At 35.1% G+C, this 18333-nt stretch overlaps 1 protein-coding gene across 1 annotated transcript in view; it reads left to right on the forward strand.

The window, feature by feature from the left end:
* The window catches only part of CACNA2D3 (calcium voltage-gated channel auxiliary subunit alpha2delta 3), a 460953-nt gene that overhangs the window by 404610 nt on the left and 38010 nt on the right, over positions 1 to 18333 (forward strand). Inside the window, exons 28-30 of the mRNA XM_068408846.1 lie at positions 8625 to 8686; positions 9637 to 9681; positions 15747 to 15809. Coding sequence (XP_068264947.1) covers positions 8625 to 8686; positions 9637 to 9681; positions 15747 to 15809 — 170 coding nt within the window. The remainder of the gene's footprint in view (positions 1 to 8624; positions 8687 to 9636; positions 9682 to 15746; positions 15810 to 18333) is intronic.

Genomic DNA, 18333 nt, shown 5'->3' on the forward strand with positions numbered 1-18333 from the left:
TGTGTTGCTAAAATCTTATGACATATTATGGCATACGAAAACTGTCTCCCATAACAAACTGATAATTATATAGGACTTACAAATGTATGTGTATGTGCAGTCATTCCACTTATTTGATGATAAAAAGATAAAAGTAAGATACCAGTAATGATAGAGGATTTTTTCCCGAATATTGTTTAGAATCCAAAACTATGTGGTAATTTGCACTTTGAGATTTTTTGCATTTTGCATTGTATCTAGGTTAATAAGTGAGTCATCTTTGGAAAAATCAGTCTGTAAATGATAATGAGGCACTGTAGCTCAAATTTAGGTGGAAAAGGTAGGTGCACATTTACATGGATTTCAAATGGGTTTAATATTAAAATAATTGTAAAATATTAAAATAATTTAAGGGTACCTAAATATGCGATAGACACATTGTGGGATTAGGCAAGAAGGTTTCATGTCAGAGAAGCTGCAAGAAAAGTTGTAAAGAACATAAGAAATCTTCACTGAGTAAAATAATAAAATATCAAAAACCAAACAAACACAAAACCAAAACAACACATTGCAGAGGACAGTTTGTGAATAATAGTAGTGATTTATCCAAATGCATAACTGATATTTTATTTATGCTGGGGTAGGAACTATGCTTTATTATAAGAAAAACAGAAGAAAGTGCACAACGACTCAATAGTTTGGCCCAGCTTTTTGTCAATTTTACTCTTTTATCCCAGGCTACTTATAACAGTTCATTACGAAAATGGCTGGTATCACCACCAAGTATTGAGGTTGCCCAACACTTCCAATTATAAGCTCATTTTTTCAGTGTATTAAAGTTAGTTAGACTTAAACTGTTAGGCTGAAATTTTTTGTTTTGGGTGTCTGAATCAGGTTCAGACATTCCAGATAATAAAAGTAATATTTTTTAATGTTAAAAGAAAATTCTGGGGATCTTCTGTTTGAAGGGAGGAACTGAAGAAAATGGGCTGGGGTGAGAAGAGGAAGGCATAGGTAGAATGGAAAAGATCAATGAGATCAAGGAGGAAACTGAATGAAGTGTGAAGTTTGGAAGGGTGAAACTGCATTTTATTGTGCAAGTAAACTGAAACTCAGATTAGAAGGAGTCTGGGAGGTGCACATTTGATGAATGCTCATTCATTTTTTTTATATATCCTGCATGTGATGAAAGAATTACTATCTTGGGGAATATAGCTATGTTGGATGATACTGGAGCATAACTATATTACTATAAGAGAGTGCCTGTTGGAATACCTCTAATTTATTAGCGAAGACTTCTTGGAATTGAGGGGGAAAAATCTGTACGTTTTCTTTTTAATTACAGTACATCACACATATGTTTTATAAGTATTTTTAAGGGCATCATCTTCGGTGGTGGGAGTCTTCCATTAATCTGGAGTAGAGGTACTTTTTGGCAGTTATGGTGTTTATTTCTCAGTATTATGCGTTGGGGTGTAATATTCAGCGACTCATTCTTTGGCTGAGCTAAAAACTGAAGACACATTTTGAACTGAAACAGATTTAGAGTATAAACAAAAGAAGTGCAATCAACTTTAAGTAGTTAAAGGTATTCTGGAATATTTCACATTTACTTATTAGTTATTAGATATTTTAAAAGATAGTAATAAGAGGTAATATGAGTAGGCAGAAAGAAGGGAATCTTAAGGAGTCTAAGCTTAATACACAAAGGTGATGTAGATTAAAAATATAATCCTGCTACAAATCTGTCTCCAAGATTTCTTATTTTGAAGCCAAATTAAACCTCATTTAAGATAATTCCATCAGAAATAGGAGGCCCAAATGTCCTCAAAATGTTGAGCATCTTTTATGTATGAGAAAGAATCTTAGTCTATACTGTGTTCTGTGGGAAAGGGGAATAGAGACCTTAAGGTATTTTTCTAACCTTGCTGATCTAGTGCTTTTATATAGTGTAACGTTCTATAGATATTTCACAGAATGGGAATCCTTTTAGCTTTTATTACTTTTTCCTTAATTATGTTTTTGGAATCCCTCTGCCAGGCTTATAGGGAGATTCAGCTCCTTGCTTGCCTGAAATAAATCACTTTAATTTTCCTCTCTTATTTTAAGTAGGAGATGATTCTTTTTACTTAAAGCGTAAGAACTCTTGTAGTTCTGTGCACAGAAGTAATTTGTTGAGAGAGGCTTTCCTTATCTTTCTGTTCATTTGCTTAACCATGGAGATCTTGAAATGAGCACAAGCAATCCTGGTCTATTCTGAGTAGTTATTTGGTTTCCTTCATGTTTGCCTTGATACTAAGCAGCCCTGAGCTCTGTAGCACTTGAGCCCTTCCCAATACTTTTATCCTAAAGCATCCCACTAAGAGTGTGAAATATTACCCTCAGCCATGGAATCAATGCATAAGGAACTTGCTTATTTAACAATAATTATCACTGAGCCAAGAATTTAACTTTGTAATTCTCAACCATAGGGTATGCAGTACAGAAGAGCAGCCACTTTATTAAACAAAGGAAAGAAATCTCAGGGACTTACCAAATGTTTTCCATAGGCAGCATTAAAAGTATTTGTTGGAATCACCGAAGTAAATTTGCTCATATGATTGAAACAAAAAATTGGATTTACAATATTCATTTGAAATGACACATTTTCTGTTACATAGAGAAAGAGCCCCTCCGTCAGCTCACATTAGTTGATCTGCTGTGTACCTCTAGCTCCAGCCCAGTCTCCCCAGTGACATTACAAAGGAAAGGCAGCAGTGAAGAGAAAACCTCTTCTCCTCTTTACTCATTTTTTTCCTGGCTGAAGAAAAATAATTGGCATCCCTTGGCCATTTTTATTGAACCAAGCCTACAAATGTTAAAGAATACTTTATAATATACTTTATAATGTATATTCCATGTAAAGATCAATTATAGTTTTTGTTGTTTGTGGGGGTTTTTTAATTAAAAATGTGGGTGTTACCTGGATACCATGCTGAACAATATTTGGAAAAATTTCAGTGCAATTACACTTTTTTTTTTCTCTAACCTCTGTGGTAGCTATTGCACCCAGGAGGCTAAACAAGGAATTGGTGACACGGGAGATAGAATTCTGAAGTTTCGCTTTTCCCCCACATGTAGCCAGTTTGTAAAACAGATTTAAGTATAAAGTAGCTTGGAGCACAGATATTTCATTCTGAAGTTCTGAAATGCTGAAGGACTAGGGATTACTCAGAAGAATGCATTGGTTCTAAAACCTTTTGAAGTATATTTGAATAGTTCTTAAGGCGTTAAAGGACACCTTAAGTATCCAAAAAAGTATCCTGTGCTAGTTACAATGTTCTTGAGAAGCTCAGTGAAAAAAATAGACATAGCAAATTATTTTCCCATACTCTAACACTGTTAATTCTTTTGAATGTAGAGGCATTCAAGTAATTATTAGCTGAATTATAGGAAATATTCATAATTGTGTTTTATTGTATATTACATAGGATATAGAATATTTAGAAGTTATTCAGTGACAGGGAAGTTCCTATGTGGAACTGTGCGAGGAACGAAATGTAAAGAAACTAAAATGGTGAGATTAAAATCTCACATTAAGATACACCTCTTCTAAGAAAATATCTATTGCTGCTTTCACCATACCATGTTTATGGGAGGTGTGTTTTCTCCTCCTGTCCTGCAACATAGGTACAGATCATAGAATCATTTAGGTTGGAAATGACCCTTAAGATGATCGAGTCCAACCGTAGATTGAATCCAACTGTCATGTAGCACTTCATTATTTAATAACAAGTAAAAGGATTACAAAACTCTAATTGAGGAAATACTTCACAAGGGAAATATGTAATATGTTGTGTGTTATACTTAAAATGTTGCCATTATAACATTGTATTACCTTGGCCAGAGCAGAGTGAGTTTAAGATGCATTTCTGTTTTACCTCCTTCAGTGGTATTGTACCTTAGAGGTTAGTGATACAGCTTTTTTAAAAGTTAGGTAGAGAAAGAAATGAATTTTTTTTGAAAAAGGAAAAGAGTAATTAAATTGATAATGTCTGGGCCTTCAGTTTCTACAGAAACTGCACTTCTGCTGAAATCATGGGAATCTGCTCAAGTGGGAGCAAGCCCAGTGTTTCTCACTATCTTTTTTCCCCTCACAGTCTGTCAAAGAAAGCATCAAAATTTGTAGAGCTAATACTATGAAAACAAAACTGCAGCTGCCTGCCTCCCCTCATCCTCATGAAGAGGGATGCTCTACGTTTCATAGAAATTAGTCTCAGTATTTCAATTGTCTTTATTCTACAGCATTCTGTTATGCAACTCATTAAAACATGCACATGGAATTTTTTACAGATCAGCGTTGTCATAATTATCTTGTTACTGTTTCATATTCTCTCTCATCTGGTAAATAATTTATGCTGGATACTAGAAAACCTTCAGTACATTTTCACTTTATTTAAGGAAGATTCTAGACTATATATTTAGCACTTCTCTACAAAACATTTATACTTAAATCTTAGGATCATAAGATAATTTATATTGGGAGTGATATCCTGAGGTGATCTAGTCCAACATCCTGCTAAAATTTGTATATGCATGCAACTTCATTTTCGGAGAGCAATAGTGGTAATTGTTCCTTAATGTTTATTACACTTTCATTAATAGTTTACAAGAACAAAAATTATATTTAATCAAAAGCTGCTTTCCCAGGTATTTTAAACAGGCCAGCCATGACAGATCAAGTAATATCTAAATTACAAAGACTTATCACTGACATGTAATGGAATATTTTGTATTCTAATATCACTGTTATTGATCTGTACTGGTATTTTGCAGTTTAGATATATATAGGTCTTGGATAGATGCTATGTGTGTTGGATATATGATCACACATGGATGAACTTCCATAAACATAGTGGAACAGATCTTTGTCTTCATCCTTTAAAGCTTAAAAAATGTTTCTGACCGGTTTAACCCCTAAACTGAGGTTTTATAACAACTCTGTTCTTTTACATCATCAGGATGATGAACTTAATAATTTTCTCAATTTTGGCAACTGCTTCTCTGCTGTGGGTGCTCTGGAGCTCACGTTCTAGCGTGAGCTCCAGAGGGTCGACCTTATCAGGACCTTAAATGAACACTATCTAACCACAGTCCACTCGTCCGTGCCTGTTAAGAGCAACAGTATTTCTAACTGATAGAACAAGGCTGTGGAGAGCACAGATCTGTGTTTTATTCTAAACCCTGCTATTGTGACTCCCCATATCAGGTCTGCGGCAGGCGGAAAAGAAGGCACTGACTCTGCGATCGAGGATGCAAGGGCCAGAAGCCGAAAGGCTTAAGGCTTTTTTATTGTTATTCTACTACCCCATTTAACTGCTACAATGCAGAAGCCGGACTATGCAGTTCAAGATAACATCAACATTCACACGCTAAGCACTCATCACCCATTCTGGGAAGAGCCACAGTGATCTGGGCTCAAAACATCAACAACCATTCCCTGTTTTCAGCTCTGTGTTCAGAACTGACCTTCAACGCATGTTTAGTTCTTTCATGCCTGAAAAGGCCCTGTGAAGTGGTCTCGGCTCCTTTATCTTAAAAGCAAGAAAAACTATTCTCAATGCAGCGTTCCCATGCAAATCTTCTGCTCTTCAAGTAAAGCACAGCTGTTTGCAGGCTGATGGCCTTCCACACAGGTCTTTGTGTGAACTCTGGTATTCGTTTCCTTTATGCATCATTCTCCCAGCAATAAAATAAGAATATTAAGACTTAACCACATTTAATGAGGATTTTGAGATTCTTTGTTGAGAGGTACTCTGTAGTAAGTATAGGTGGTTGAAGTTGTTAGTGTTTATGAATGAGTGAGGAACAGAATTTGGAAGGCACCTAAGAGTCCAGAGGTGGAGACAAGCATTTTGGAGGGTTTATAGAAATAATTAAACAGATTAGGAAGCTGCTTGGTTATGGGACCGTAGAAATCAGTAGGAGTTAATAGCAACTCTGTGTAAACACTTCAGAAAATCTGCATCTTTAAAAATCTAAACACTTTTGAAAATCCATTTTTTCAGGAACTCGGCCATTAAGAACACATTATCCAGAAGAAGCTGTTATAAAGTCACTTGGGGAAAGATGCAGCTCCATGGGTCTATATATCTTAATTCTTTTGTTCCCCGGAGAAAAATGCCTACTGGCTAACAGCTATGACCTATCTGAGAAGTGAGGTTGACTCTGCTAGGGTCCTGTCAGGTTACCTTTAAACTGAGAGCTCAGAAATATTTAAAGATTTGCAACACAGATTTAAGAATTTACATTTTTCCAATGGAGAGTAAAGACAACCATTTCTCACTCCAGTTTCCCTTAGGTATTATGTTTTATTGCTCAGAAAGGTTGTTTATTCTGTATCTTTTGGAAAAGAAGTCTGTTCCTCCATGATCAGAAAGCTATTGATTCTACCTGAAGTCCGCAAAAGGTGACATTCTTTGCAGATTGGAGTCTTAGACTGGTAAGAGTCAAATCTAGGCCTTGATTCATCAAGGTACCTATTTGTGTATCTAATGTTGATTGCGTGGCTTGATTCAGGGAATTCAACAGGAATGTTCACATGCAGAAAACAAGGCATAAACTTTGCTTGCTGAAATCAAGAAGACTTTTACTGATATAAATGGGTTTACATTAATTCTTACATGATTAAATAGATTGGTAGAAATGTAGTATGAGATTGACATTTCAAATACTGATATAGCATCCAGAAGCAAGATGATTTCCTTGTGGAAATTTCCTGAAAATGTCTGTGTTTTTCCTCCATTTCAGAAAAAGTGGGTGTAGGATGCGCAGATCACCTGCATGCTAGGAATGAACCTAAAGGCAAACAACAGATGAAGAAAACATGTGCTGCATGGCTGTCAGATAGCATCTTCTCATTGACCATAAAGTAAATTACTAGATAATAAAATGTAGCTGGAGAGAGTCTCCTCTGGAGTTTATTCAAAAGGAGAACTGGATTTCTCTACTTACTCTCTAAAGCAAAAAAAGTCTGTGAGTTACAGATAGCAGAAAACTATTTATAACCTGCTACAATAAGAAAATTCCTTATGTAATTTCACATCCCGTTGTATCAGTTCATTACAGATTTCATTTCACATACTTTTCCTACCTGCTAACACAAAATAAAATAGATGCATGACAGCAGCATGTGTGCATTTGCAAAAGCAAGTACCGATCAAGTAAATATGTTTTTAAATGATCCCTGCTGTGGATCCAAGAGGAGGAATGAATAAACGAAATTTTCCTCAATTTTCCAAAACAACTAAATTTTTTTGGAAGTCTTGTTTGTTTTTAAACAAAACATCATAGCAATGACTTTGCTAGAAGTTAGGTCTTCAGACCTTCAAGGCTTCTAAAACTGCAGCTTTTGTGAAGAAAACAGTGTACTAAGGTTACAGATTAGTCGTTAGGGCTTAGTTCATTCTTTCTATCCTATCAATTATGTATCCTCTAAGTTGACATGAAAGAGCTGTAGGGTGTTGAACTAGAACCCATTGATAAACTGTACTGAATGACTGGAATATCACTTGGTACAGGGCCAACACTGAAACACTTTTGCAGAAAAGCCTGGCACAAGGTGTGCTCTGTGAGGGAGTGAGAGCATAAAAGCTGTGGTCCAGGGATGCAGCAATATCTGGTAAGAGCAATCAAAGCAGATGCCATTAGCCCCTCTGTCCCTGTTTTCCTGCCATGTCTTCATCATATTAACTTATTTCAAATAAAGGGAAACTAATGCAGAAATTTTCAGCCCAGGTAGGTAGATACATTATCATTCTCTTAGTTTAGGCAGATGAGACCAGATGGATCAACTGCCTTTGGAGTTTATGCAAACCACAATGCATTATATTGTTGTTTGATAGTAGTGCTAGGTCTGATAGGAACATCAGACTAGGCTGGAAGGAAGGTTCACTGGTATTAGGAAAAACATAATCCCACCTGATGTTATGAGAAATATATAATTTAAACCAGTAGTATCTTGAATCATTATTAAAAATTTATAAGCTATTATCATTACTATCCTTTTGTTTTGAAATTTGAAAACCAGTAATGTTTGTCGGATACTTTCATTTGACAGAATTGCACATAATGCTCTTAATTTTTATTTTTTAAAGAAGTTTTTAATGTTTGAAATAGGCTTCTTGTGTTCCACTGATAATTCATTGGATTAAATGACCCCAAAACAAATGATGACTTGAAATGTTAACCAACATTTTCATGTTGTTTCAGCACACCTTAATGTGTCTTGGCACAAAACACGTAGCGTGTTCCTACAGCTGTTATACTGGTATCAGTAAAATATAAATTTGAGATAGTTGTGAAAATAAATATGTTCAGCTTGTGGTTCTTATGTGTTAATTATGGAGACATACACAATTTGAATGGTTTGCCTTGTGTATTCTTCACATTATATTAGCAATGTCTTCATGTTTAACCAAACTGTAAATGGTTTAAAATACGACTGTGTGGTCTCTTCAATTTAATTAGTTGTGTGTTTTTTATTTTAGGGCTTGCTTTCCCTTTTTGTTATAAGACTGGTTTTCCTTTTGATTAATTTTAAATAATAATTTTGAAGGAATTAAACATGCTGGTTTTATTTTTTTGCTTACTTATGTCTTTGCCAGCTGTAGGTATCCAGATGAAACTTGAATTTTTCCAGCGGAAATTTTGGACTGCAAGCAGACAGGTATATTTTAAATTGAAATTTTCTTTGTTATTGATTCCACAACAGCTTTCTCACTGTGCAGATGACGATCTGCAGTTTTTTTGTTGCAAGCAAAACTATAGTGAAGAAACAATGTATCTGAAATACATAATTACTGTCTCTTCTGATTTACATTCCAGTTCATCATTACAAAAAAAAGAATTCAGTGGTCAAAACCAGTTACTTGATCCTATATTCATGTAAGCGAGTAGAAAGATTATTAATTTTAGGCCCATATACATAAGGAGTTATTTTGTTGGCCTGACACATGTTGATTTTCGCCCTCAGAAAAAGTGGAAACGGTAAACCAAACTGTGATATTTATTAGTTTTCAGTGATAGCAGAATTATGCCTTCTCACTTACTTAGGACCTATCTTCTAACATCCAGTAACTGAAGTATAACATAGATTAATTAACTGAACTAGAGTACTGAATCATGTTTGGTGTTTATAGTCTTTAATAAACTATACCTAAAATGTTCAGGATATAGAATTTGTACTCATTGAAGAGGATAATCATGTACTTTTTAAAGACTGGGAGATTCCATCCCTATTTGAGAACAGATTGGAACTGTACTGTTTCAGAAAATAACCCTTAAAATGCAGGTCCTACCCCACCCCTACCAGAAAATCATGTGTTCTTGCCTATGAATGGTCTCCAAGCTTCAAACACATGGAGGACATCATGGTGTTTAAAACAGTTGAAATTATTACAGTGTGAATGCACTTTTTCTCTGCAGACAGGAACAGAACAGGATTGGTGAACAGATTTAAAACTTTCCTAGTCATTTTTAGAACAATTGCTGTCAGATAAAAATGTAATCAATATCAGCTTCTTTATAATTGTGCTCAATGAATTTTTAAAATGTCATATTTTATAATCATCAAATGAGAAATGAAAATATTTTCTTGATTTTTGTTATCATCTCTAGTGTGCATCTCTTGATGGCAGATGTGCTATAAGTTGTGATGATGAAGTAAGTATTTAACAGTTATTTTTTCCATTTATACCTCTACTGCAGTAGAACATAAAGTTGATGAATTTAGTTTGAACATCTCATTGTACATTCTAATCTCCTGGTGTAATTTGGAATCATCATTAAATATTATACTATTTAGATAGTGGAACTTTTTTTACGACTGCTTACAAATATTCATTTAATTACAAGGTTGACACCAATACCTCAAATATGTGTTGTAATAACTTGTGCTTTGTGAATCCAGTTTTGGAAATAATTTGAAGCTGTTCTAAGGCATTTTTTTTCTACTTTATTGTTCATCTTAGAAGCTAATCTCTGTTCACACTAGAATTAGACATGAATTCAGAGCTGAATCTATGCAGAACTAATACATTAATAGCACTTCAGAAATAAAAAAAAGAAGTAACCTTAGTTTGGCTTAATGAACTCACTGAAGTAGCTTTTTATGTAGTTTAATTTGTTAAGATAAAAATAATATTTTTAATATCTTACGCATAGATTTCTGCAAAGCATTTGATATTATACCATAGGATGTTTTGGTTAAGCAACCAATGTATCACAGGTTAAATGAATTAAGAAGTGGTTAATGAAGCACAGACTGTATTGATATACAGGGAGGAATTAGGCATACAAGATTCTAGAAAATCAGAGTTGAGTTTGAGATAATTGTATCATGTACAGTTAGTGATTTGGAAGAAAAAGCAATTACTGATAACATCTGTGTGTTATCTCTAAACTGAGTGAATGGTGGGAGGAGATCTGGTTCACCTGATAAACTGTGCTTGAACCAAGCTATGTGAATTTAAGTATGAAAAAATGTAAATTCATACATCTGGAAATAAAAGCTGCAGGCTGTATTTGTATGACACTTTTCATACAGTGGCCAAAAGAGCTATTGCAAGACATACATAAAAGGCAAGAGCCTGTTTAGCTCTGTAATTGATGTTAATGCAATGTTTTTGCAATCTCTTTTAAAGTAGGATGATATTTTTTATACAGTTATAAAGTTTTTATACAGTTTTATTCAGTTTTTTTATACACACTTAGTTGTTTTCAGGAAGGCTGCTATCTGTATGGCCAAGAGTCAGCAGTCAGTGCAGTATTAGTTTTTACACCCTTTTCAACAAAGCGCAACATATGGTACTCGCAGCAAACCATGAAAAACTGAGCAGTTACCCCCACCATTGCAAACTCTCGTGTTTAAACAGTGCCTTCTCATCTTTTTTGCTCTGAAGCCCTTTCTTCTGAATATCTTCAAGTTCTTACAAGTTTGTGTCACTGCTTTTTACAATAGAAACCCACATGTATTATTTGCAGTATTTTATAAGTATTTTCTCTTTCTTTGCTCTCTCTTCTTAGCTTTCTTATAGTCTTGCCTTACAGGTCTTTTTCTGACTGTCCCAGCATTTGAAATAGACTCTCACTTCTTATCACGGAGCTGCTGCTTGTCCTGTGTTAATATATTTCCAATGAAATCTCCACATCTTCCACCACCTGAACTGCTGCCCTGACTGTATTCCTGCCTATACAATAGTTAATTCATCTGGAGTGTGCTCTGTCTTGTGTAGCACTAAGTTTGTTCAGGGCTGTTCAGGACATAAAAAAATTAACAAGGATGGTTACATAAAGTAGTGTGTGATGTTTCCTGTAACGAAAGTTAGCAGAGTTGGGCTTTCCTGAGGATAGGTAATTCAAAACTTTAAATAACCACGGTAAAAACGAGTTCACAAATGTGTTTGAGGAGTGCTTTCTAACATGTGCCATTATTGTATTGGATATTTAGTTGTTTAAGGCAAAAAATGTTATTTTAATTTTTTTTATTATTTTTATGTAAATTAATTTAGAAAAGTTTTAAAAGGTACATCATCAATCTTAGCAATCTCACTTCTAGGATGATACTTCACAACCTCATATACTGTGACGTTGAAATGTGTGTTATTGAAAAGTGAGTCCAGGACATAGGTGCAGTGATAAAAAAATTTTGTAAAATACATGTTTGCTTAACATGAGATTCAGATCACAAAAACCATTCCAGGGAGAAAGGCAAAACTTAAAAGATGAGCAGTTATAAGTGTGGCACACTAACATCTTCAGCACACCAACGCAGCAAAACTTACAACAAACTATAATTCGTCTACTTGGACCCTGGGATCTAACAGTTAGAGGATAGAGATAGCAATAAATAACAGAAAATAAAATTTGCGGTAAGCCAAAGCACAAAGCCCTGATGATCATGCCATCTTTGGCAATGAAATGGACCATATGAGTCAACATATCTTTTGCATTTCTAGCTATAACAACTTACAGATTCTTCCATTTAAAGCTTGCGTCATTTTAATCATTAAGTAAACTTTTCCAAACATGGAGTAATGAAAAATAAAGCAGATTCCACCCAGGTGTGGGTGAAAGTGCTTACTTAGCCCAAATTCCAGGCTGTCATTTGCATATTAACCAATTTTAAGGTGAGCTCACAGTGTTTATTACCCCATTCTCCTAAGAGTGGTCAGACATTTATTGAAAAGAAAAGTCTGTAGAACTGTTAATTACCTACCTGTTGTGGCCTTGCTTTGTTGTAGCTTGCTAGAGGATTAATGTGCAAGCTTTACCTTGAATTGTTTCCAGCAGCTTTGAATATTTTCATCAATGGCTTTCCAGTCCTAGCCAACCAGCCTGAGAAGTATAACTGCAGGTAGTCTGGGTAAAGTTAGAGTGCTGTATAAAATCTCCTCCTTGTTTAGCCTAAACCACCATGCTTTTGGGATTAAAAACTAGGCAGAGATTACTACCTTCATTTGCGATAGCCTTTGTGATAGAATAGTAATATTACATAATTTCTTGTGTAAAACATGCTCCTGCTGCAAACTGTCCAACTACTTCATCAAAACAAGTATATCATCGTTAACTGCAAACGTGATTTTGGTCTGTCCGTGCTAAGAAGCAAGTACACACTGATAAAGATTACAAGAGGGCACAGCCAGAAACAATCTACTCTTTTCTTTTTTATCGCATTGGCAGTTAATACGAATAGTCATATACTTTGCTAAATATTCACACAGAACTTCTTTTGCTATTACATCCATATGCAAAGTAAACACAAACAGTTTAAAGTCTTTTCAGCTACTTTCACTTGACCACCAACAGGAGCCATGTAAGCATATGGAGAAATTTAGTAACAGTGTGAACTTTGGTTGATTTAGGATTCCAAACTTTTTTTAAGGACAAAATACACTCTTGATAGGACTCAATCAAATATCACAGCTCCTCTGTTGAGTCTGTTAACTTTCACAGCTGTCTTTTCTCAATGGCAAGAAAATATCTGCTGAACAGTCATGGTATAAAGTAAAGCTTTAAAAAGAATATTAAGACATTAATGCAAATAGAGTGGCACAAGTCATACAGACAATTAGTTGATGAGCTTCTGTGATACTTTTGATTCTAAAATACAGACATCCAATTAATTAAAAATCCTTTTTTTCTTTTTTTTTGAGAGCTTTGAATTTGCTTGTTTCTTCTTGTTTTCCTGATGTCTCACACTTTATTTTAATGTTCTCTTTTCTTTCTCTTTCGTTTTTGGTTTCTTAACCCATATTACATTCCACTACTGTTATTGTATATTGGAGCTGTGAAAAATACATAGAGGACTTGAACTTGATCAAAGTTACTCTAATTCAAATGTGTTCTCAGACCTCAGTCAACATTCTTGCTGTGTTTATTCTGGACTTCATGCCTGCTCTATTTTACAAGCTTAGGGACTCTCCGTCTATGGAATGTTCCCCTTGAAACCTGAAGTTCACTGAACTTGAACCTTTGGGCAAACCTGTGCATAGTTCACTTCCGATACCTGTGAAACATTGTGAATTAAACCTTTTTCATACAGCTCTAGTCCAAGAAAATACTATTGTCCCATGCATTAATCTTGTATCTGAAATCTTCTGTTTGAGATTTGCTAATGTATTGGAAAAGTAAATGCACCCCGCTCTCCTTTGTCAGAGCTATATTTCGGTTACCAACTGTTTCTTTAATGTAGTGCTGAATATTGAAAGTTATTTATCTTGCCAGCAAGCAGGTAAATGAATGGTCCTGAATGAATATTTTTCCCTTGTTAATGTGTCTGAAATGGATTGAAATAGAAATGCTCTTATCTTCACATTCCTGCAAAAAGATATAGATTCCGCTTACTGCGTTATGCCTGTTTCCAAAAATAATGCTAAAACATGAGTATCTCTTTAAATTCTGAACAATGCTAGTGAATGATTGTGGCTCAGAGATTTGAGACATGGCCACTAATTCTTGAATTGAGCCAGTGTTTTCCCAACTCTGTATAATCTACAAACTATGAAATTAAGCCTACGCTCTTTCTTGTCCAGTATAACTACTTTTATTTATTTTCTATACTGTGGAGAAATATTGTTTCTAAAGCACTATCTTTACATTAATCTTTCATGCATGAGGACTGCAAATATGTATCCTCAAAAGAGCTCTCTGTTGACTTAGCTCCTCTCCTAATAAAGTTAGTGGGAGGTTTATGATTGACTTTGGGGAGAGCACTGTTCCGGTGTTACACTCTACTTCTGAAATTCCACCCTTCACACACCATTGAGGTTAAGTAGCTGCCTCTTCTGAATGCATTAGCTCTACTCGATTCTTTGCCAGCATCATCAGCTTTTCACATTGCATTTGCCAATTTTTGGCTTTCTAGCAGGTCAGGGGTTGGAAATGAGTTGTTTCAACTTCCTTTTTGACAGGTGTTCTGTCACTGGGGGTGTCTGTAGCTTAGATTCCCCTATTAGAATGAATATCCTGCATTTGCATTAGGGAATGACGTTCATTCCAAACTTTTGCCTGATTTGGGCTTCTTTGCTTTTTTAAAAACTAAACTTCAAGCCAGCATATCTGCAAATCTCTCCTCTTGTTCAGCCCCACAGACCAGTACTAATATGTGGCCAGAATGAGAATCAGACACATCTAAGCATCTCTTGAAAAATCAGACTGCATTTTCACATCTTGCACAACTACTACTGCAGGGAACTGCTTTCCTCTCTAAAACAGCAGAGAGATTTTGCTGGATGTGCAGAGTGTAGCAGAAACCGTATTTTATCATGTATCTGTGCAGCCCTCTTGCAGCAGGAAAGGTTTTGAATTAAAATGATTCCTAAATTGGAAACCATCCTACATTTTTTTTTACACAAATGTCACAGAAAATTCAAGAAACAATGGTAAAATGTTTGCTGATTTAGACCAACAATAGAAATACATCAAAGATTTGACTCTGAGGTAGGTGTTTGGCAATACTGAAAAGAAACTGAGTTATATCAAGGTTTGAGCTGAACCTTATGTTTAAACTCTGAAGTGCAGTAATTAAAACTTTGCCTGTAGCAAGTAATTCACTTGAGGTTAAAATAGTGCATGCATGTATGGAGGGAAGCACTGATTTGGGTTTACCTTGTTTTATACAGTTTATACATCTGACCTACGAAAAGCTAACAGTCCTACCTCTAAATCCAGCTCCCAATTAAAAACACAATTTGAAAAGCTTTAGGAGACCTGTGGGGCCTCTTTTACAGAAGTTTCTGGTCCCATCCCCCAATGAACAAATTAAAAAATATTACCTGGTCCCCTGTTGGTCCTCCAGGCTGACACTGTGATTTCATTAATACATCATTAGGGTAATGACATTGTGCTGATGTTTTTCTCCAAACACAGGAGAAGCCACGAGGAGCAACAAAGTTCTATGCCTTTGCAAACTTAGTAATAAGGAAAACTTATAACAATGGATTATAAAAACACTGACCTTGTTCTTTTTATGTTTGTTTATAATTATTTTATATCGTCCCTTTCTGTACATATCTTTGTTTTGTTTTCCATGAAACAAATGCATAAAAATGAAATCAGATAACATCCTGTAAGTTGAGACTACATTCACTTGCAAGTTATGTAAACTGTTATAACAACCTGAAGGCTTTACCCATTTAGAAGTCACTTGGAATTAGAGTGAAGTAAGTCATTAACTTATTGCTGTATCCTAAAATCAAAAATTAAAATTGTATTTTATTATTTTTCAGGCAATCAACTGTTACCTAATAGATAACAATGGGTTTATTTTAGTGTCTGAAGACTATAGACAGGTAAGGGAAAGATTTTTATTCAATCTTCTCATGTAACACATTCATATAAAACTACTTGTTTTTTAAATAGGCCACTATCTTAAAATCTTAAGGAATTAGTAACATAAAGTTAAAAAAAATCCTTCAACAAAGAAAGTAAGTTGTTTCTCACAGGAGCTCAGTTTCTGTCTCCCATTGAGGCTGGGTCTGCTCTTAAACATATAAATGTTCTCTTAAAAGGCTTTTTTGCTGTAGAAGTGTCTGTCTTCCATAAGACATTTTTGCCCCAAGAAAAAAAAAAGGTTCTCTGTGGCATTTTTGACACATGGAAAGGTTGGGGAGGGAGGGAGGGTGCTGGGGACACAGAGCTTTTAAATTCAAACTTCAGATAATGAAATTTTAGAGAGCTGTTAGCTGAGGAGTTTGTTTTCTGAAATGGATTACAGTCTTTGAAGGATTAAATCTAAGTACTCAGCATCACAAGAGAGGACAAGGATTATGATTAATGAGAAGATCATTCAAAACATTAATTTGCTTTGTCTTCATGGAAAATTATTGAAAATGAATGTATAATCGCTCAATTCTGCAAACGTTATGAAGGAACCATCGCCATTCTCATTAACTTTTGCCTGAAAACTGCTGGGATGGTGCTGCAATTATGTCAGAATTGTCTGAAGTTGCATTTCTTTTATGTGTTGGGGTTGTGTGTAGGAATATTGACACTCCTCCTTAGCCCTCAGGTGAATTAGATTTGTCATGACTATGTTGGTTGCTGAGAAACAGCTATTGGAAAGAGCTCTGGGTGACTTGGAAGAGTGACTGGAGAGGAGATAAAAAACCTCGAAGTGAATGGCAAAAAAATAAGTTTGCTTTTAAATTAAAAGCTTGAGTTATTGCAACCTTAAATCTGACACTTCTGAAAGTAAAAAGATACAGATATTTTTCACCTTTGCATAGCGCAAAAGTAATTGCATGTTTCCTTATGATCCCTCTCTCCCTTGCTCCATTTTGGTTGAGACCTTGAAAAGTCTATTAGCACGTAATAAACATAGGAAATACAATTGTTGTGAAACTATTATCTTTTGAATGTACTAGGGCATTAACTGTTAAGCATACTGCACTGTGTCATGCAATAGTCATTCTTCATGATATGTATTCTTATATGCAAAACTGAGCACTGATACTGATTAATTTGTTTTACTTTATTAAATTTATTGCTTCCATCCATTTAGAATGTCAAGCATGTTCTGAATATAATTCTAGGATGTACCCAAAAAATAATATGGACTAAAAATGTAACATTGCTTAAATATTAACTGCATTATGTTAGCTGTTTGAGTTTTTTTCACTTGTATCTATCTATCAAATCTGTATTTTCTACTTAGTTGAGCAATTACTTAAAAACACTCATTGTAGAATAATCTTGATACATTTAAAACATTTTTGTCTCATTATTCCCTCTGTTGTTATTATTCACAGCTACTTAATTGTGACTTGTGTAACTGATTTGCTAGTTGACAGTTGGCTATGGCCAATAAATATGATTCGGAAAAGATTTTTCCTTTGGTAGGTTACCTGATACTAGCCCATTACATATTCCTGTGAGGACTATAGTGTGGACAACTGTTGGACCAGAACTAGCCTAGAAATGTATTATGACCTAGTCTTTAGTTACAACAGATCTAAGCCTAAAATGGACGGTAAAGTTGTCTCTATGTTTATAGTAAGAATATGATAATTACAGTAGTATATGTTTATTTTTATATGTGTATGTGTGTATACACTCTATATTTATCATGGATAGAGAAGGGGTAGGGAAGTGGGATGACGCATTATCAGTTACTGACCTGTCTGGTGTTGCTTCAGCACTGTTTTTCTATGGACTTTCCAAAAATGACCTGAACTGATCGAAGAATCTTGTTCGGTGGCAGTGCGATTCTTCATCTGAATTGCAACTAAATCCTAATGTTTTAAAAAATAATGATAATCTGGGTGTTACTGCTTTAGGGGAGAACTAGCATTTACAAATGGAGCTTTTGTGGAGAGAACTGTCACTGAAATGTCTTTATAAGGCTGAAGCACAACTTGATAAATCAGTTTTATTACTGTCTAAGGTTATACTAGTCATTTATGATTTGGGCTTTTTGACATCGGCTGCCTCTCCAATAGTTAGGATAATCTTTCTTCATCAGTCAGCTAGGGCTATTGAAGCTAGTATTTTTAGTCATATAAGCTACAAGTGCTCCTCTTGTTTCTAGGAGACTTTACACACCCGCATGTTTTGGAAAATGTTCCAAGTTTCCCCTGAGTAAAAAAAAATAAATGGCAACACTTGCTTTTAGGTGGAGGAATGCTTTTTTTTTTTTTTGGCTAGGGCTGTAACTTTTTAGCCTGCAAACTCCCAGGTGCATACTTGAGGTCAGCTAAGTTCCTTGTAATGGAATTGGGGTTTAGTTCATACAAAACCTATGGAATCCATGCAATTTGAGAGTGTAGTGCCCTTTCCCCCCCATAAATTGTGGGATTTCTCCCTTTAAACAATGCA

This window comes from Nyctibius grandis, chromosome 10 (genome assembly GCF_013368605.1).
Source record: "Nyctibius grandis isolate bNycGra1 chromosome 10, bNycGra1.pri, whole genome shotgun sequence".
NCBI classification, from domain to species: Eukaryota; Metazoa; Chordata; class Aves; order Nyctibiiformes; family Nyctibiidae; genus Nyctibius; species Nyctibius grandis.